This window comes from Lissotriton helveticus, chromosome 8, assembly GCF_964261635.1.
Source record: "Lissotriton helveticus chromosome 8, aLisHel1.1, whole genome shotgun sequence".
Classification (NCBI taxonomy): Eukaryota; Metazoa; Chordata; class Amphibia; order Caudata; family Salamandridae; genus Lissotriton; species Lissotriton helveticus.
The window spans coordinates 927,803,790-927,825,983 of NC_136069.1; the positions used below are offsets into that span (position 1 = coordinate 927,803,790).

At 42.5% G+C, this 22,194-nt stretch overlaps 1 protein-coding gene across 1 annotated transcript in view; it reads left to right on the forward strand.

Annotated features, from left to right (window-relative positions):
- LOC144773828 (interphotoreceptor matrix proteoglycan 2-like) overlaps positions 1–22,194 on the forward strand; it is an 815,142-nt gene that overhangs the window by 474,209 nt on the left and 318,739 nt on the right. Inside the window, exon 7 of the mRNA XM_078658923.1 lies at positions 13,934–14,095. Within this exon, the coding sequence (XP_078515049.1) occupies positions 13,934–14,095 (162 nt within the window). The remainder of the gene's footprint in view (positions 1–13,933; positions 14,096–22,194) is intronic.

Consider the following 22,194-nt stretch of genomic DNA (forward strand, 5'->3'; position numbering starts at 1 on the left):
GCTATTTAATTATATATATAGCCCTCAGGGTAGAATTCCGCCGTCTTGGAAAGAATCTACCATTGTGTTAATTTTAAAACCAGGGAAGGACCCCCTTAGGGCAGACTCTTACAGACCAATCTCCCTGCTGAACGCAGATTATAAGATCTTCACTAGTTTTTTGGAAGGGAGATTGGCCAAACTGGTCCAGCTTTTGATCAACCCAGACCAGAAGGGTTTCATCCCGGGGAGATGCATCCATGAATTAACCTTACAGCTGATCGGTAACATTGATCTTGCCGTGGCACGGTCGGAGCCTTTAGCGGTGGCAGCCTATGACGCGGCGAAGGCTTTCGACCGTGTCAACTGGGGATTTCTCTGGGATGTTCTTACTATTATGGTGTTCGGAGAGACCTTTATCCAAACTATAAGAGGATGCTATGAGGGTGCTTCGGCGGCGATTTTATTGAACGGCTCTTTGTCATCACGCTTTAATATCAGGAGGGGTACAAGGCAGGGGTGCCCCATCTCACCCCTCTTGTTTGATCTCTATATCGAACCTTTGGCACAAGCATTGAGGCTAGATGATCAAATTACACCTTTCAGAATAAAGGAATACTGCTGCCAGTTGGCATTATACACAGACGACCTACTGGTTTATACCAGCAACCCGGTAGAGGTTTTCCCCAGAGTCGAGGAGATCATGGCAGACTATGGTCGATACTCCGGTTATCTAATCAACAATACAAAAACAGAAATAATGTGCTGGGGTGTTGACCAGTGGGAGAGAGCAACAAGAAGCCAGCTTAGGTATTTAGGCATATTAATTACATCTGACCTTAACAACATAGTGAAAATAAATCTGAAAAAGGTGGCTAAAGATATTGACCATCTATTTTCGAGATGACAAAACCTTCCGTTAACAATATATGGCCGCGTTAACTTGGTCAAAATGGTCATCTTGCCCAAAATAACCTATCTATTCAACACGATACCCTTAACATTCCATGATAAAATCTTAAGAAAGATCCAGGGGAAGATAGGCAGTTTTATCTGGGCAAATAAGAACTCTCGGATGTCTTGGAAAAAACTGAAAAGAAGACTGATATAGGGGGGTTTGGCACTCCCGGATATTGTGTGGTATGCCTTTGCTTTCCAGCTAAAAAATGTCCGCACCCTTTTAGGTAACCCAGACATTTCTCATTGGGGGCAGATTTTGAATACGATGTTAGATCAGGAAGGGGGTGGCCCTGGATTTTTGTATAAATTTGGTGCGCCAAGATTTTACAAAAAGGTTCGCCTAAAGGTATTGAAATCTGCCTTGATTCTTTGGAACAGAGCTAAGGGGTATTGGGGTATAAAATATTATTCAGATTTTGCCCCTATATGGGACTCCCCAGGTACTCCGCTATGTCTCCAGGATAACCTATCTCTATCAGTCAGGAGAGCGGGAATAACAATCTGGTCAGACTTAGTATCATCGGAGGGGGTACTTCCTTGGGAGGTTTTGCGGTCTAGGATTGGGGACTCCCTTTCAAGATTTAAATATATCCAACTCTGTTTGTGGTATTCGACTGAGAAAAACAACATCGGTGAAAATTGGGACATCGAGTCGGCGCTTCCTTCTGGCTCCGACTCACAGGAAGAAAGAAGTGGGATTTCTGTATAGGGAACTGATTGAGGCGAATGAAATTCTAGCTCCACCGTTATACCTTGTATGGAGACTTTCTGTCCTGGAGGTCCCTTCAGCTGATCTGTATAATCGCTCTCTTCAATATCTATATAGATTTGTTAAATCTGCTTCCCTTAAAAAGAATCACTACTATGTTATAAATAGGCTTTATTAGACCCCTAAAAAAAAATCAAAATTTGTCAGCCCACCTCCTGTATGCCCCAGATTTGATATGCCAGAGGCCGATGATATCCATGTCTTCTATGATTGCCCTATGATCGGTCCCTTTTGGGCCACCATTGAGAGGACATTGGAGAGTGTTTTTAAGATGAAACTTAGTTTCAATGTTGCAAGGGTTTTTTTTGGTTTGGACACTGATCTCACAAATGGGTTAAGGGAGACACAGGTGGCTTTATTTTTTACTCTAATTCTTATTGCACCCAGGGAAATATGTAAAGTTCGGAAGGATGTCACCCCTCCCCTGCATGAAAAATGGCTTCAATCTGTACTTAGAATTGCACGTTTAGAAACTAGGACACCACATAATAGGAATAGTACGGTATGGCAACCTCTGATGGAATGGGCTAAGGAAATGAGGCTGGTAAGAAACCTTGAAATTGTCCAATGATTACACCTGGCCCCAGAATAAAGGGGTAGCGGGGTCGGCTCTGGGTACAGCAAGAACTTCAACCCGGGGCTCCCAGGATGGACAGGGGTTGCGAGTGTTCATTTGTACGTGCCAAGGTGAGATGAGGACAATAAAAAAAATAAAAAAAAATAGAAATACATTCTCTGTGTCAAACAAATGCATGCTTGAACTATGAGCTAAATAAATATGTTAGTGCAATGAGTATGTTAAATCTTATTTTGCAAAAAATCATTTTGTTCTAAAACGATAAATGAAAAACCCCAGCGTGATTTTATTAATTAGTAAGACCTGAATTTATATTTTCTTGACTGCACGCTGTTCAGTAATTAATGGAGACGCAAACTGTACACACCTGTGTCTTCATTCACAATAATTCACTCAAGTTGCACAAAAATGTATGTGTGGTTGTTGGCAATTTAAGGGTGATGTTTTATATTCACCACACAACCCTCCAGAACTATAAGCTCATTGCAGTGCTTTCTTTAGTCACCAATCAAGAAGCCCACAGTGCACTATGAGTAAGCTCAACGATGATCAGAGACTTCACCGCCTCCTCAGCTTCGCCCTTTGCTTTGGCAAATCCCGTCGCTTTTCCTGCCCGGAAGTTGACACTCATCCTGCCTTCCCTGAAGGCTGCACCATGCTGATAGGTTGTTTATGCTATTTTGAGAGTCAGTCTTTTCTGTACAAATGGCCTTGGATAGAAAACCGTGAATACTGCAGAAAAAGGGTGCTGTGATTGGTCGACAAACGTTTGGTGGCATGCTAAATGAACATTTATGACTTATCACAGATTTATCACAGCAAACTTCCCAGAAGCAAAACCCTAGTGCAGCGCTGCTGATGCTATTCTGTAAGCCATCCACTGCTGATGCACCTTTGACTGCCACCCATGCTGCTGCCACAGCCCATCCCCTGTTCCTGGTAGCCACTAGCGTCTCAAAATCTGTTGACAAGGGGGTGTCGGCCCGCACATTTTGAGCACTCGTGGCAGAATTTGCAATATTCCAGAGTGCATATTCCCTTGTTAAAATCCCAGCAGGTGCCCCAGTCCCTGGCTGTGACTTTGCTACCGCCCCTGGGTGGGACAACCCTTGAAAGGGGCAATATACTATTGGCAGGCCTCTTGCTGTAAAATTGTCATGCCCAATTTTGCTGCCCCCATGGTGTGCTGCCAGAGATCAAAATCCAGCTCCCCCCCATTAAGCCTCAGGGTCCCAGGCCAAGCCACCCCCTGTGATTTGGGCCTTCCGGAAGACGTCCATGTACTTAAAAATGGCCAAGCTGTGCTCTGGATATTTTTGGCAGTAGCCGCTGGTGTAGATTAAAAATTCTGCGGTCAAATTCTCTATTGTGAGGGGTATCTTTGGCCACTTCGCCAGCATATATTCTTCATCTTTTGAACTCTCCTTGGAGCGCACCGCTCTATGGAAGAGTTTAACCTTCTCCACATTCTCCGACTTCACTCTTTCGTGGCGAACATGAGATGAGCCCCCAACGGCTTAGTAACCCCCATGTAGGATAACTTCTTTATTGGGATCGCTTTGCTGGTCCATCTTTCTCTTCTGCCCCCCAACCACCTGCCTCTGTGATTGTGCCAACCACCATTTTGCTTGCTGCCCTTTGCTTACCATGGGCACTGTCTCGTTCGTAGGTGCCCACACCCACATCTATCACATTCTTCCTCTTATGTAAACGTTCCCTCCCTTCTCCCAGCTTGACAACCCCATCCACACCTGTGGATACCAATTTTGATGCTGCTGCTATGTCCTTGGCTTTACCTGGCACCAAGGTCGGTGCCCGTACTGTTGCAGTCTGCCTCACCAGGGGCCTCTCCTCCTCCAACACCCGTCAGCCGCTCCTTGTTAGCCTGTAACACACTTGACATTGGATTAGTTGAGCCCCCCAACACTCCCTGGCTCCTCATCCCGCACTCCACCTTCTTCTGGACTATCCTCATAGTCTAGTACTGTGACCCCTAGCGGGTTCACAATTTCGCCCCCAACTGTGGCCCGCACACCCATCCTGGCTGGAAACCGACTAAGAAGTTGAAGCCGCAGTGCAACGTGCAGCATCCAGGGGGACTGAATTAAGTCATTTCTGCCACTCCACCGACACTACTTGCCGGCCCACCACAGTAGGACCGCTAGAGGCCACCCTAGATGTTCTAGTTGATGGGGCCAATGAGGTCATTCTGAACCTTTGTATGTTGGCCACATAGGGATCCCCCACCAAGATCAGGTGAACTGTGCTGGGCCCAGACCTCTCTTCCCCTCGGTGATAAGAAGCCACTCTCAGCTCTACTGAATCTAGATATCTGCGCCACTCCTGAACCTGTAAGAAAGATGACAAGACTGTTGTGCTGGTAGCCTGCACCTGCCTCGACATTTCATTTGGACCCCCATGCCTTCATACCAATCATAATGACCTCTCTCCCATGCATGGACGTCTGCACTTCTTCCACCCCCCCACACCTCCCTGGGGCTGCGGAATGGCTGCGTCTATGAAATCCTCACCTTCCATTAGCCCGTCATCCCTGTCATCCTCCTCCATGCTCCGTTCTAGCATGGACGCTACTATAGGGGATGCAGGGCCCTTCCCTGAACCTAAAGTATCCCTTCTCACCTCTACGAAGTCCTGCTCAACATCCCCTGAAAGTCCCCCTCGAGCTCCCTGGGCTTGGAGCCCCTCATTGTCCCACTGAGGAACCCATCCTTCCCCAAATATGCATCCAGCTGCGCCACCCTCTCCTTACCCCCTCCCCTCACTTCCTCCCCCAGTGGCCAAATATATCAAAGCCCCCCAATCTGCTGTTCCTGTCGGTACCAGGACTCAACAGCACCTCACTTGCACCCTGGGCATTCTCATCTGCCTAATGCAGTGTCTCCGTAGGTGGCGCAAACCTCACCACCTGCTGTTTACATAAGAGGTCTGCTTCAGCCTTGACACCACCCTCATCGTCCCACCCCAACCCCTCCTCCCACTGCCTCAGGCCTTCTGATTCCACTCCCTATGCGAGCAACTCAGGGGATTCGGACTGAATTTGAGTCAGCTGGAGCTCAGCTGATGATGCCCGCTCTTGCCCATTTCTGCTCCTAGTGGCATCATATTTGCACAGTGTACACGGAAGGGCTGCAGTGCTTCCCTCCTGGGCACCGGGTGTCCCTGTGGCCATAGCTACAACAACGTGAGAGAACAACATGAAAGGGGTGTTCCCAAATAGAACAGATCAAAGTTTAATAAATATTAACAGAATACCCATCAATTCACAAAAAGAGAAAATATATTCAAAAAAAGTTTTTAATTTTCATTTTGACAATCAACACGATTTTTTTGGGATAATAAATAAAGTGATTCCATTTGAACAATGCATAACATTTGGAAAAAATATACGTAATCAGGAACATACAAAAACAATCTAAAAACTAGGACACGCAAGAACACTTCAAAACGGACAGAAGAATAAATCCACTCATACATCAAAACATACCTTTTATACAATCAAATTCATATTCAGACATTCACATCCATATCACTACACACAAGGACAAGAAAAGCGCCGACGCGCGTTTCGGACAAGTGCCAATGAAGGCTTCCTTCATCAGGGCGCACTTCAAATATTGTGCAGACAAAAGGAGTAGATATTGTCTGTGACACGGTCCTGACAAGCGGTCCTAGTAGCAGCAAGGCTGTGTGTGGGTATTCTAAAAACCCAGTAATAACGAGGCCTCTTAAATATGTGGCTCACAATCCAAGAGTTTCATCGGTCATGAATAGCGCATATTAGAAAAGGTCCACAAGGGATCCAAATGTACGAGGGCACCAGGAATAAAAGCAGTACAAAGAAATAAATTCCAAGTATCTCAAAACGAATATCAAACAATGATGCTGTAAAGTTAGTAGCACCGGGGCCGCCAGTGAAAAACGACCTTAAAACAACAGAATTGGGCCATCCTTTGAATGAGGTGAGACGAACACCAGGGATATCGTGATCTGGCACAGCTTCAATCCCAGGGAATAAGGGGCCTGAAAAGCGGCCCGGCAGAGCACGTAAAAATGGTGTCCAGGGTCGAAGGAACCGGGAGACTCCTTCACCTGCCTGTGATACGGTAGGTCGGTGATTGAAGCTGTGCCAGATCACGGGCAGGTGAAGGAGTCTCCCGGTTCCTTCGACCCTGGACACCATTTTTACGTGCTCTGCCGGGCCGCTTTTCAGGCCCCTTATTCCCTGGGATTGAAGCTGTGCCAGATCACGATATCCCTGGTGTTCGTCTCACCTCATTCAAAGGATGGCCCAATTCTGTTGTTTTAAGGTCGTTTTTCACTGGCGGCCCCGGTGCTACTAACTTTACAGCATCATTGTTTGATATTCGTTTTGAGATACTTGGAATTTATTTCTTTGTACTGCTTTTATTCCTGGTGCCCTCGTACATTTGGATCCCTTGTGGACCTTTTCTAATATGCGCTATTCATGACCGATGAAACTCTTGGATTGTGAGCCACATATTTAAGAGGCCTCGTTATTACTGGGTTTTTAGAATACCCACACACAGCCTTGCTGCTACTAGGACCGCTTGTCAGGACCGTGTCACAGACAATATCTACTCCTTTTGTCTGTACAATATTTGAAGTGAGCCCTGATGAAGGAAGCCTTCATTGGCACTTGTCCGAAACGCGCGTCGGCGCTTTTCTTGTCCTTGTGTGTAGTGATATGGATGTGAATGTCTGAATATGAATTTGATTGTATAAAAGGTATGTTTTGATGTATGAGTGGATTTATTCTTCTGTCCGTTTTGAAGTGTTCTTGCGTGTCCTAGTTTTTAGATTGTTTTTGTATGTTCCTGATTACGTATATTTTTTCCAAATGTTATGCATTGTTCAAATGGAATCACTTTATTTATTATCCCAAAAAAATCGTGTTGATTGTCAAAATGAAAATTAAAAACTTTTTTTGAATATATTTTCTCTTTTTGTGAATTGATGGGTATTCTGTTAATATTTATTAAACTTTGATCTGTTCTATTTGGGAACACCCCTTTCATGTTGTTCTCTCATGTTCTCGCCCTGGCGGGTTGTTCCCTTGTTGTAGTTTTTTCTTGGATTCAGGGTCCCTCTGCTGTTTTAAGAATCATAGCTACAACAACACCGATGCCCAGGCCATAGCATCTTACCATTGCCGCTGCCTGCCCAGTAAATGCCCCAGATGCGGGCATGCCCACTGGAGGCAATGCCTGGCCCAAGCCGGATGGCCCTGCTCCCATCTTAGCCATATTTCGAGGGGCCGCTCTCCTGGACAAAGTGTGGTCTCTCCCACTTACCCTTGCTTCTGTAGACACTACTGTCAGCCACTTTCACGGCTGTGAGCATGCTACCACTGCCGCAGCCACACCTGCCAATACCTGCCATGCTGGGGGAGCCGCTGGCACTGCGGCCTCCCCTCTGACCTCAATGTCAAGTCTTACGGCCTCCTGTAGAAGCCACATTGCTTTCTCGACTCGTGCACCAGAAGGCTTCGCTCAAGGAACACTAAAGCTATGCCTATTAGTATATAATATTCTCACTTAGAGTGAAAACACAGAAGACAATGAAAAATTCCAAGACAATACAAAAATTGCCAAATATCTCCCTCCTACCAGGTCACCTAAACCTGTATTAATGTTGGGCTATAATGGGCTACACATGTAAGCTCAATGTACAATGGCAGTTCTAGGACTGCCCCACCCTCCCGACCTGCCCGGACGCCGAGCTCCCTGTGGTTGCCTGCCCCCGAACCCCATAGTGTGTCTACAGAGGTAAACCAGTCCTGGAGCAGATTAGTCATACAGAGTGAAATCCAGGGAGTAGGACACACATAAAAAAAATTAAAGCATTGGCAAGGACCTGGATTCTGATCTTTCTTCCATTCATATGGTTGTGCTTCTGTGACATGGACTATAAAGCAGGTAGACTTAGTCACTCCTCTCCAGAGCCATTGCCTGTGCTTGACTAATAACCTGTCTAGTCCAAAAACGGAGACCAAAAATCCTCAACATTTTCGGAAGCATTTCTCAATGATGTGCATCTCACTTCATATTGTTTTTTGTTTCAGTTTTATGCAGCAAATGTTCAAACGGAATATGCAATTTTGCTGATTCTCTGACCCGCTGTGCCGACATTCGTACCTGTACCCTTATTATATTTGTTAGGACTTATTCAGATCTTTTTTTCCCACTTACAGATTTGTATAAATCAACTAACTAGACTAAGATGGCACAAGGTTTGAATTCCAAAATGCACATTATAGATGGTGGTGCTGAAGACGGAAATAAGCACATTTTAAACAGATTTACACTGGACTATACAATTTGTTCATGCAAATGTTGAAGTTGAAGTTCCAAACTTAAAAATTAAACAAATGCTACCCATAACTCCTTTTACATTACTGGTATAATATGGTGAAATGCAAACACTGGAGAGACAGAGCATGCTTTGCTTTTGAATCTGAAATGTACTTTCAAAACCCAATGTACGGAGATCTTATAACCATTTTTTGTGGACATGTTTACAACAGAGTGGGTTGTCTGTCGGTAACATCAATAGATGAAACTTAATGACTGGGTTCTTTCAAGCTTCCTATCTGTCTAGCTGACAACTAACTCTGTGGCGTAAATTTTAAAATAGCCTATTTCAAAGTGGAAGGTCTGTTTTTAACCAAACTGTCCTCCATCTACCTGTAAGCTTTATTCTGATACAGACTTCTACAGTTAGAGGGAGTTCCTGTTCTGACACACAGACGTCCTCTTTCAAAGGGGAGTCCAGCCTTCAACTTGAAGATCTGATTCTGATATAGAATCCGCCCCTCTAAATGACATGGTCTACTGTGATCCCGTCTGCCTTTACTAAGCTGGGATCTGTTTCTCACTGAGATGCTCTTTCTGGTGTGTGAATCTGTTTTAACGCAGCCTGGGAACAATTTGAATTACCTATAACAGGAAGTGTCTATACTGATATAGATTGCCTCGTTCAATAGGTAGTAGTACCTTGTTTCTTTTGAATCCAGCATTTAACGGTAATGATTTATTCTGCTGACGAATATCCCTCACCCCTTCAGTGGAAATACTTTTCTGATCAAGAGCATTTCTGACTCAGACTCTTTGCTTTTCTGCCGCACAACCCATTCAAATGAGACTTCCCCTGTGCAGGATGTTCTTTTTAAGTACTCTTTCTCCCTTTGGCTTTCCTGGAAGAGTTAACTAGGTGTTTCTCTCTATGCCAAAATCCTGGCCAACAAGTGGCTTTCAACCAGTATTAGAACACCTCTTACCACCAGCGTAGGTGATCCTGTGCCCACATCAGGAGGCAGACATAGGCTTAGAAATGGTGGTTATGCACAGAACATTACCTTTTATTCTCCTCTGCATTAAAACATCCTATCAAGAATAAAAACAACAAGGGTGTAGATCAGAGGCCCTTTAGGACATTAACCTATCAGCCTTCCGATATTAGATCTCTGTAAAACAAATGGACTCACAAACAGACCAGGATATTAATTCATTGGTATGGCACTTGGTATAGCACTTTAAAACGGTAATGACAGAAATCGCTGATGTTCGAACAACTCTGACATCATATCCCTTCAACAGCGATACTTATATGAAAAGGCAGCTATGACATTTGCATATACACACTATTTACAGATCTATTAGTGATGCTTATCCAATGTGAAGCTCTGCAGTCAAAATGTCCCATCTTTGAACAGTATATTAGAAAAATATTTAGGAAGAATTGCTCAAAAACTTGACAATTCAATGTGAGTCTCTAGTTTTTAGTAAATTATTAGAAGAGATTAGAGCTCCAATCCAACTTCTTAGGGTTCCCAAATTAATCTGAAACCAATCATAGATAGAATCAGTTGTTGCGCAGATACATCAATTATAAATTTAAAGACAGCTCAGTCAACGCTTTTCATTCCCAAAGGTAACTTCATCAGGGCTGTGAAAATTACATACACACACCAAAAACTAAATAATGAATACACCACACCAAAACTGGAAAAAATACAATATTCAATTATACAAATAGTATATATATCCATCAGAATTCAGAACAAAACACGCTCTACACAAACTCATCTCTCCTGTAGTGTACATTCAAAATGTTTTGTAACATAAATCATTAGTGCTTTCCAAAATTTTTAGCCCATATTCTTATATGCACCATATATACATACACAGTACATAGAACATTACACATTCTAAATATTTCCTTTGCACTGAATATTTATATACATCTTGTTGCTGTTGATCAAATCTTGAAGTACAAGATATTCCCATTAATCGTACAAAAATACCAAAACAGAAACCTTAAAAATTCTTAGACTTAAATGCAGACAACAAAATGATAACATTATACATTTTCAAGGCAAAAGCTTCTTCCTTTAAAAAATAGAAACAAATTTGATCCAAGAAGCTCTTTGCGATCAGTCAAGTCAATCAGCCCTGCTTTATACTTTTGAAATTATCGATTCTAAAGAAAACGGCGAAAATTTCTCCAGCTTCTTCAACCATAAATTCAAAGAGTAAGAGATTGGTCTCTCTATCTCTATAATTGAGTCAATAGTGCCTTCACCAGAACAAACAACAGATAAATGGTAATCCTTCAAGGAGATCCCACTCTCTTATTTGTTATTCAGTATTGCAAGTCTTAAACAATCTTTTCAAATCATTAACCAGATTTAGGTTAGAATCGTCAAATACATAACTGTCTCCTTTATTCCATATCCAACTGAGGTGAATAACTCTGTCATAAGTAAGCCATACACCTTGATAGATTGAAAAATAGACAAATGAAAATGTTTCTCAAGAAGCCAGAAACTTGATCCCCAAAAGCCACACAACATAGGCCCCATTAAACTTCCTCTTTCTAGTAAAAGTTGTACAGTCCTCCACAAAACAATTTTTTAATCAGTTTATAGCTGGAAATAAACATGTGGATGACTTCCAATCAGGTTTTAGGCCTAGATGCAGAGACTGCCAGATGTTCAAATTCTTTTTGCATCATGCGCTGCTCATCCTGGATAAGGGTGATTCATATCTGCTAATTCATCGAAACCTGTGACAGGTTGCATTTGACACAGTCAACCAAACCTCTACCCTGAAACTGCTGGAGAAATGGATGTGTTTTAGTAGTACAGCCCTGACATGGTATAATTTATGTAGTATAAATTATATCTCAACCATCGTTCTCAGGAAATACATCTGTAAAACTCACTATCTAGCTCTTTGCACCTTCAACAGTGAGCATCTGAAGAGTTGATACTTTTCTTTTCTCTCTACACTCTACACTTCATAGAGGAATTCCCTCAACTCCTGTCTGAGACAATCAAGCATCTATTTCCGTCTTTACACTCATGACATATAGATATGGTTATATCAGAGAATATTAAGTAAAAAATATTGTCCTGTTAAGTATTTTAGCCAAAATATTAAGTACCACAACATTGTGATGTCAGATGCAATTAAATATAGATTCTATATTCCAAATATACATTAATTGAATATATATATCTCTTCAAGGTACTTATATGTGGGGCTAAAATAGTAAAATTCAGTTTCAAAGATTCCTGTAAAAATAGCGATAAAAGGCATAGAGAGCCAACTGTGGATATCTGGTTGTGCCGGACCGGGAAAAAGTCACAAGTTCAGGCCGACCGCAGTGGAGCACGGGCCAGTTATAGGAACCCAGGTAGGCCAGCTGAACAAAGTCCCATTCAATCATGTCTCCCCATGAGTGTTGACAATCCACACTGTGACCGCGACTCAAACTTCTCACTCACGTGGTGGGATCAAGGCCCCCCAGGTCAGCAATCCATCACTTAGGGTCGCAGTCCTCCGCTGGATCCAGTCATATGGAAGCCACTTGATCTAGGTTCCTAACATCCGCATGGCGACGCATTGGCGTCAATCAGCGGGTCTGCTGTTGCAGTCTGGAGATGGACGCCACACCTTTCTGCTCAATAAAGGTCTTCCTGAAGGGTCCGCTTATGCTCGCTTGCTTGGCAATGGCATTCCTGGATGTTTCCACCGGGTGCAGTGAAGCGAAACGATCTGACTCGCTGGGCTCATCGTAGGGCTGATCGGAAATATGTCCTCGCAGCCATGATGGCTGCCATGCCCCCTGCACACCCACTTTTATCATATAACTTGGAAATTGATGTTTTGAAAACACACAGAGCGCAGACATACTTGCAGAGCAAAGGTCCTGAGAGGCGAGAACATCTACCTATGTAAGCCAGGTACAGGGTTCACTACTAATCCCAGAGATCTATTATATATAATTGTTTTCCATGATGAGGATAGGCTTAGGCATATTTGTCATCTAATATGACAGGTCTTTTATTGTGTACCGTCTCCTAATAATGCTAATCACATTGTTGATGTGCATATGCTTTCTAATTGCAGCACAGTTGCTCCATAATAGAGCATGAGAGTTTCAATTAATATTGTAAGCTTTCTTTGTGTTTCTTTTTTATTTATTGTGGACATGTATGAGTGAGAGAACAAGAGATGATGACCTGCTACCGTGATCCCTGAGAGGGCCATGAGTGTTGTGCTCTTGTGTGCCACACCTCAAAACCATTACCATATTTATTCCTTTTCAATTCTCGTTACAAACCATGGGCCCAATTCACAAAGCTCCAAACATTTAAGTTTACAACTTTGAGAATAAAACAAAGGGCATTTACGAGTACTATCGTTATGCCTGCTCTCTGGCTGGATCTCTTCCCCGAGTGCGGGAATAAAAATAGTAGTGAATCAGGCCCACCGTGTGCTTCACATATAATCCTTCCACCAATGGGCCTACACACACATTTGATATCAATGCCTTGTCTGTGTATTTCTTCTTCTAGGTATCCTAGTAACTATTTTCTCCATATCCTTTCAACACAGGTTCTGCATGTTATCTGCATCCCCTTTTAACACAAGTTCTACATGTGTTTGTGGCAGTTTTGTACTCTGCTCGTACATATTTTTGCGATTTCTGTATCCTGCACCAAAATACCCTCCTACACACTTCTCATGTATGTTTTGTGTACAGACACACAATTTATGAACTGTGTACAAATTCAGGGTACCCAGACTCTCTGTACATATACCTCCCAATATCTCAGTGCCATTAGCATATAATATGTTGCATATATGACCTTTGCTTCCCAATAGTTAAATGTTTTCTCCCATTAATTAGAGCTGCTTAGAAGAGGTATGGTTGACATGTGGATAGTCTACCACTACAAACTTTGGGGTAGCGTTTACTGTGGAAAAACACTTAGATAGCTAAAGGACATTAGAAGAAAGTAAGAACTGATGACTACAAGATGGCAACAGTAGATAAATGAAAGTAGTGTATCCTTCCATGCCAAATAACAGTCTGTAAGCAAGTTGCCATCTTGTTTTTTGACATCCTTACTGGTACGAAGAAGGCAAGATGACAGAACTCATACAGAGGCTGTTAAAAATTATGAAAATATGGGAGGGAGACACACCCGATATTCCGTTATTTTTAGTCCCAAAGATAATTGCATTGATTGCTGCTTTAATTTGAATGTATAATGTATTAAAGAGGTCAACCCTTGTCCGTGGCTTATTTTTTAACAGATCAACAATGAAATTGAGCAGGTGACCCAGAGGCCCGTGAAGTTGATAGCAGAGCAGATGGTTGAATTCAGCATTTACCTTCCTGGAGAAAAATATAAGGTGGAACTGAGTGACAAGTCCAGTGCGGAGTATCAGGAACTTTCCAAACTGTTTATTTCTCAGGTATTATGTTCTGCTTTTCATTTGGTGCATATTTCAATTCCTGCAAGTGACCACACCAAGCAAACAACTATGACACTGGCTGAGAAGTGGAGTTGGATAAGGCATGCTTGGATCATATCATGCCACAAACTCTTACAGTGCTACTTTACCACACTGTGTATACTGCCTTCTAAGAAATTAACTCGCTTATATGTTATATCATGAATTCCAGTTCCATCTTCCAAATTCACAGAGGTTGTTTAATCTACTGCATTTTCGCCTAAAATGTAATTACATTAGGAGGCCAAGAGAGCATGGTGGGCACTGAGTACTTTAAAAATGTAGCCAGTCAGTTACAGCAATTCAGTTTCTAACGGTTCCATTTCATTAACCTCTAGCACTTGCACAATGAAAAACGTAACATTTGAATCAATACAAAGACTAACAGAGAATATTCTCATTTTAAAGTATAGTATGTGCCCTCACTACAGTTACCAGAGCTGCCTTGAGTGATACTACTGCTATTACTGCTGATGTTGTGTCGTCTGTTGCTACTAGAGCTGGTTTCCCCAATAAAATGAATATATGCTTCAACAGCTACTACTAGTGGCAGAGTGTTATTTGTCTTATGACAGTAATTGTAATAGTAAGAGTGGTTTACCAAGTATGATGACAAATACCAATATTAACACTCTCATTCCCCATAATATAGTTGCTAGTATGCAAGGCATAACTCCTCAAGAGAAACCAAAAAGGATCTGGCATCAGGAGCAGGGGCTGAAAAAAAAAGTGGTGAATCTTAAGGAACTAGAAAGCACCCAAGTACACAAAACAAGGGCACACCACTAATTTCAACAGCCACAACTAATCATGAGGTCAGGGAGATCGATAAATTCACCACAGCACAGAAGCAAATGAAAGAAACGTATTGCCGCGCACTGCCACTTGCAAACGTCTGTGAAACCGGGGACTCCGATGGCCAGCCAAAAATCACCACCATGATTGAACATTAGAAAGACTACACCAAACATGGGGTTGCCAGTCCCACTCACACCGACCATATTCAGCCAAACGAAAGGAAAAATCTCCAATCAGACACCTCTTAGCAAATCTGGAATAGCGCCAGTCCCTCCACCTGACAATGGTCATCGTGTCCAATGACACAGTAAGTCAATGACTGGGAACTCCAGACCACCTAGAAGAAGCTGCATTGTACAGCCCTCAGAGTCAAGACAGGAGCAGGCTCCTATGGAAAACAGCTCAAACAGTCCAGTAATAGGGTACAAAATTGACCCAAGCAAATGCAAGACAGCCAGCAAATCTGAGATCTTAAATTAGAGCCCCCGCCAATCAACGTTCCAGCCAACAGGCTGCACGGCAGGGCTCGGCTTAGGAAGAAGTCCCCCCCAAAATCGGCAAACTATTTAACTCATTAGGAGGTGGGGGAAAGATCAAGAAGACCAAATAGCAGAGGAACGGCTGACACGGCTCAAAACAGCTCACCTCCAGCAAATAATGCTACAGATGCAGAAGCAGGAATGAAATTCTCTGACCTAACACAAGAAGAGCGGAATGAACTGCTGGCCTCTTACATGTCAGAGAAAGATCATAAACGCTCAACAGACGATAAAGATGGAGCAGAGGAAACACCACCAACACCCAGGAGTATATCCCCCGGGAAACATGATAAAGCAATCGAACCAGCCGCATAAAAGCATTTGGCCTTCCATGTTGAAAACCATTCAATCAATGGTCGATGCCTTGGTATACCACTCAGTTAAAATGGACATATAAATTAAGGTATTGAACACCATAGCAGCCCACATTGCTGGAAATGAATGCAAAATTACCTACCTGAATATGATAATCAAAAGGGTTCAAGATAAAACAATGAAACTTACCCCTAGATGCACGTTCTCCCCAGACCTGGAGAAGCAGAGCACACTACCTGAGTTCCTGGAAGGGGCAATTGAGGATTTAAAAGCAATTAACAATCCAAAAGCAAACGAGGAACCATCCTCATGGGAGATAGGCAAAGCTGGAAGCAGGGACACCTTGGCAATCGAGCAAACAAAATCCACTGCGGATGGTCCTGCAAACAAAATCCACAGCGGATGAACCTGCACTGCCCCTCCCAGAATATTGGTCCAGCTCAATCGGGACCCCAACAACAGGAAGCCCACCAGAAGAAGGCAAGGCAGCGTGGATAAAAGTAGAGACTAAGAATGGAATAGCTTTAGGGGTAGCCATCAGAAGGGACAAACTTATGCCAATTCAATCATCCAGTAAAGGAGAAGCCCACCCCACGGCGGCAGTAGGAAATAAAACAAAATCTAAAAGAGGCCAAAACCACAAATCACTAAATACATTTTCTCCTAAAAATAATGTAGCTATGGAACCATGCCATGTTTGAAAAGCCTGGTCCCAAAATTGGAGGACACAGCAGAGATCCTTCACAATTGACTGGGGCATCTTCAGAACAAGTCACTAATGAAAAGCATCTCCCTAAGCCATCAAGCCCAGTCACTGAGATCCAAAGGGTCTGCACTAGTATTTCTGCATTGGTCCCAGATCATGCCCCAGAGATACACATGTCAAACCATCCCGCAGCTCGCATTCCAGAAATTGTTAATTGCCCTCTGGACCCAAATGGTGATTAGGACAAGACACCACAAACCCCCATCCAAGGGCTAGGCACCTTTGCTGCCAGTCACAGATGCCAAGATAATTCTGAAAAGCAAACCCACCACTACCAAACCTCGGAACAGTGAATCGTAAAAGCACTCTCTTCTTTTAAAAAAAAGGTTCTCAACATCATGGCAGGGGATGGCCTATCTCAAACGACCCAAGACAAAGAGGTGTCCCACATTAAACAGCAGGAAAAAAGAATTGACAAGGACCCTCTTGGCAGGGGAGGTAACAAAGAACCTCCTAAGCTAGATTTTGTTCACGTCATTAAAAGACAACCACCTTCGAGCAGATCCATTAATTTCAAGTTTTCCCAGGGTTCATCTGCCCCCAACAGTGACCAGCCCTATGGAGCCATAACCTGTTTGACACCTGTGGAGAAGAGCACACCAAATAATCCCCCAAAAGGACCACCAAGTGTAACTTTGTTCCACTCAAAATATCACTCAAATAGAAATGAAGATATTTTAAACCGAGGGAATATAATCAGATTGCTACGGTAGATTCCCTCAACTGCAGGGGTCCCTTCAGCCAAAATTGAGTCTGTCCAGTTTATCATTCCAGAACTAGGGCACCACTGTGACTCAACCAAGGTCACTTGGAGATCCACTGAAAGAGCTCAGAAAGTCCTAAATGAAGCAAACAATGTATGGACTGGGGTGCTATGTGGAAACCTTTTGTGAACCAGGGTATCCCCGCCCTCTGAGGAGGTCCAAAGACGCTCAGATAGAGAACACAACACTCCTCCCAATGCCCTACTTGGTCCTCAGGAAGGGGCATCACCATTGAAAGCAAATAAAGACAAACGCCCAGACCCAAACACTCACCCAATAATTCAACGCAGAGGGGAGACTTCTAGGAGCGAATGGGGGTGGATCACAGAAACAATCACCCAAAATCTACCTACGATGTGAAATGACGCCAAAGAGACATGACTGTGTCAGAGGACATCCAAACTATGACTTTGCTCATGGAACATTCACAGCCGAGGGACAAGCTAGCAGACCCGAAACACTAAGATACCTCCAAGCCTAAACAGTTATAGCTCTGCAGGAAACCTGAGCCCTGGAGCCAGTCTCAATCCCTGGCTATCCCATAGCCTGATCCCAGCCATCAAGGATGAAAAATTTGTCCCAACCAAAGATGGTCTAGGAGCATACCTGTTGACAGCACTTAAAGGGAGGAGCAAGGAACTAACAGCAGATTCTGAAAAACTCCAAGTATTGCACCTGACACTTGAAAATAATGGGAAGGAACAGGCAGCGACATTAATAAACATCTATGCCCCACCTGTGTGCAAGGACCGAGGGGAGTTGGCGAAAAAATTAATTGAAACATCTTTAAAGGGGGGGGTGGTTACACCCATGTTTGCTGCTAATAGTGACAGGAGATTTCAAAATGAGATTGCTTGGCCAGTCAACAAGAAATTAAGTCATAAAGGTCAGGACCTCCAGTGTGAAATCCCAAAACAGGCTCTAATAAACCTAGCAAAGAGCGACTCAAAAGGCCACATTTTGCTTGGCAGACTAGAGCACCTTGATTTGGGAGTCCTAAACAGCCACTTCAACTGCCCCTCGGCCCTCTCATTTTAATCAACAAAAGGACTGCTATCCCTCCTCCTGCTAAACTCAGTCTTCTCCTTTAAAATAGGACTAAGTTTTGAAAGTGATCATCTTCCCCAGGAGCTGTAACTTGCCTGCAATCTGACCGAGAACAAACCGACAACAGAACCCACAGGGTCCATTTACTCGATTGATCTAGAAAGAGTAAATGGTCCTCTGACACAATAGGGACTTTGGCACAAGAATCTGAACAGCACCTGCTACATTCTCAACAACTAAAATGCTCACTCAGTTAGAGAGCAATGGGAGGCATTCATCAATACCTTTGTGAAATAGATTGCTACAAAAGTAAACCCAGTTAGGGTGAAACTCAAGCCTATTCTGCTGAACAGCTAAAAACTAAATAAGGCTGGCGTGCTAAAACAATTAAAGTGGAAAGTCAACAGGGCCCTTTGAATAGTCTGCCAGTCTCCACTTAATTAAACACATGCCACCAACCTGAGGGCTACCGAATAAGAATTCAAACAAGCAATATGTATCATTAAGAGGTAAAATACGTAGACTTTCTGGGCTAAACTCATCTGGGAACTTAAGGACCACAAGTTGGTGTATGTTAAAAATGGCTTTGCCCTCTTCGGAATCAGTTAGGCGTGCGCTCCTGTAGACAAACCATTTTGGCCTGCCTCAACTCAACCAGAGAATAATCTGAGCTAAACTCATCTGGGACCACAACTCTAACATGTTCTAGAAAACGGTGAATGCCCTAAAAAACCCTGCCCACTGCAGATCAGAATCCAGCATCTCAGAAGAAGCCTGGACTGTCTACCTTTATGCCCACGTCAACTCGCAAATTGACACAAATGCAACCGTACAAAACTCTGGGGTCGACTACTCGCAGGGAGCTGAACTAGTAGCGAAGCCAATGTTGGTGACAGGCAGCACGTCCATCATTACTACCAACGAGATACTCCGGCAGATATCAAAGTAGCACCAGGACCAAATGGTATCCCCACAGGTCATCTATAAGATGGACCCCACAAAATAGGCTGAAGCAATGGTGCCACTTTATAATCATGTTTTAACAGGAGCAACGATCCCAGCCATATGGAGAGGCCCGATAATTTCTCCCATCTTCAAAGGAGGCATCAAACGCGAGCCAGGGAACTACAGGTTAATACCCCTCATTGAAAATAAGGGGAAATACTACGCCGGATACTACTTAAGATTCTCAGCGATTGGGCCACTTGAACTCCATTATTCCTCCCAACCAGACAGACTTCACATGGAAAATCAGAACCATTACAAATGCAATGGCTATCTCAATCATCTTCGACTCCTCCAAAATTTCTAAAACTGCCTCTCTACCTCTGATTTATCAATTATCAAGCTGCCTTTGACTGTGTAAATTGCAAAAGGCTCTGGGAAAAGCTAAATATGTGGTGTATCCCCCCTTTCTGTGAAAGCAATTGAAAACCAATATTCCAATACTTGGGTTAGAATCAAGCTGGGGAGTTGAGCCAATCTATCCAGTGCCTTTCCAACAACAAGGCGTCTCAAACAGAGGTGCGCTCCTGTAGACAAGCCATTTTGACCGGCCTCAACTCAACCAGAGAATAATTTCCCACACTGTAAAATGCCTTCAAGGAGTAGAGAGGTCCTGAAGAAGGTAAAAGCCATTTAACTGCCACATTGACACAAACCAAATCACACCCCCTCCTGCAAAATGATTCTGTGGACACTGAACATTTAGCTGAACCATAAAGTTTTTAACTACCACTTACTCTTAACTTGTTTTACGCTTATGAAAATATTTTTCTACTGTACACCTTTGAGCTTGCACTTTGCCTATTGTTTTAAAATGTTTTTAAATGACATATATATCTTGCACCAAGTCTTTTGCACATTATAATGATTCTAATTAATATAACATTAAAATTTGGGCAAAAACGTATTTTTCCTACCAGTCATTTTGAAGCTGCTACTCATGCTAATATTAAATCTACTACTGCAGTGAAAATGATGGTCCTAATACTATTACTGGTGTCACAACTAGTTTTCCACCACCATGTTTCTTTTTACTGTTCATTCTGCTCATAGTAAGTCTTCAGTTATTTTTTTTGACATGTACAAAGCGTTTTAAAATGCCGCATTTTTACTAGTTCCATTTAAATAACGTTTCTCAAAATGTATCAGTAATTATTAGATAATTAATGATGCCAATTGGCTCTCTAAATAAGAGAAAGTTCAGTAAGTACATAAATCAACAATATATATATAATAAATCATTGTGCATGTAATCATGGTTGTTCTGCCTCTGTAATAAAGGATAACCTAATTTAGCTTCAAGTAGTTGAACAATCACACTCTCTAAACATTAATAGGATTGATTCCAATACAATATCTCGCAATTGCTAGAAGCTCCTATGTATAACATTATCTATTTCAAGTGAGGTGGCCCTTCGACATGCTTTTGGAGTTAATCCAGGGTGTGGTATCCTCAATACATACAGACTACATCAGCGTATATGCTATACTTAGGCTGTCCTGTTTTCAGTTTCTATTTTTGGCAAATTCTGGTGGGGTTTTGTCAGTGTTTTCAATATCTTAAAAAACAGTTGTTATCAGTGGTTACACATTTTCACGCCACTAAAAACAACAGAAAAAGTGTTTTTCCGGTGTTTATGGAACGTTTTGCTTTTATCATTGCTTGCTTTCTGCACTGAAAGAACATGGTATATAGACAGTGTACGTATAGTGTAGATATGGTCCAAAGAGATTTTTTGCAAATTAATCTTATTGTAGTACATCATACAATACTCCTTCAGTGAGTCTTTGGTCATGTGCGCTCGCGCTTTCCTTCCTTAACTTCTGTGAAAAGGCCCTCTCAGCATTCATAGCCCCTTGGGCTGAGAACCGTCAGCTAAGGGGCACAGTTTGGATGACTCTTTCTTTGATGCCACATAAAGCACGAAATGATAAATATTTGCGTTTTAGTTCCTGGGCATAAGAAAACAGTGCACCAGAATGGACTAAAAAGTCAATAGCATCCCTCATGAACTCTGAAGATTGTAAAGATGCTTTCAGCATACCATCTAACACGTGGCAAGGATCTCCTACAGTTAATCACTTCAGCTCTGGTATCAATTTTGACAGGTCATCACACAAATTCTTTATATACATAGCTGAATCACTACAAATACAAACAATATCACTCCAATCTTTGTTGAACTTGGAAAGAACCTTTTTTGCAGAGCATAACAAGTGACACTGCGTTCCATGTTTTCCAAAAGCCTGGTGTCACGTTTTCACCACTATCCCAGATGCTTGGTAATATATATACATGTCACTATACCTTAGATTTAATGTTTAAAGCCTGAGGTATTGGCAATTCACCTACTATCAATACTGACCCACTAGAAACTATGGTCTGCTGTATTAAGGGTTTTTACCAATTCTCTGTGGGCAACTGTGATGACACATATTAGGAAAGATTTTTATGAAACTAGCCATTTTACCTATCAGTGAAAGAATCAAAAGCAGCCAAAATATCAAATGTGAGTTTGATATGTTCTGATTCTCTACAGTTTATAAAATAATTAAACTAAACCTAAAACATAAAACTAAACCCTGCATCTTTAGACCAAAGGCCATAAACTGAAAAAAGTAAAAGGAAGAAGAAACAATATTTTAGTGGCATCCCTAAATAACAAAACTCAAGCAGAATATTGTTAGCCAGTCTTTCTTGCTGCTAGCTTGTATAACAAAGTTACATTTTATTGACCCCTTCAGTAAGAACAAAATTACTCTTTCACTTTCTTTTTCCTTTCTTTAAATGGCATTTAGTTTGTGGTTGTGCAGGTGTTTTTTCAG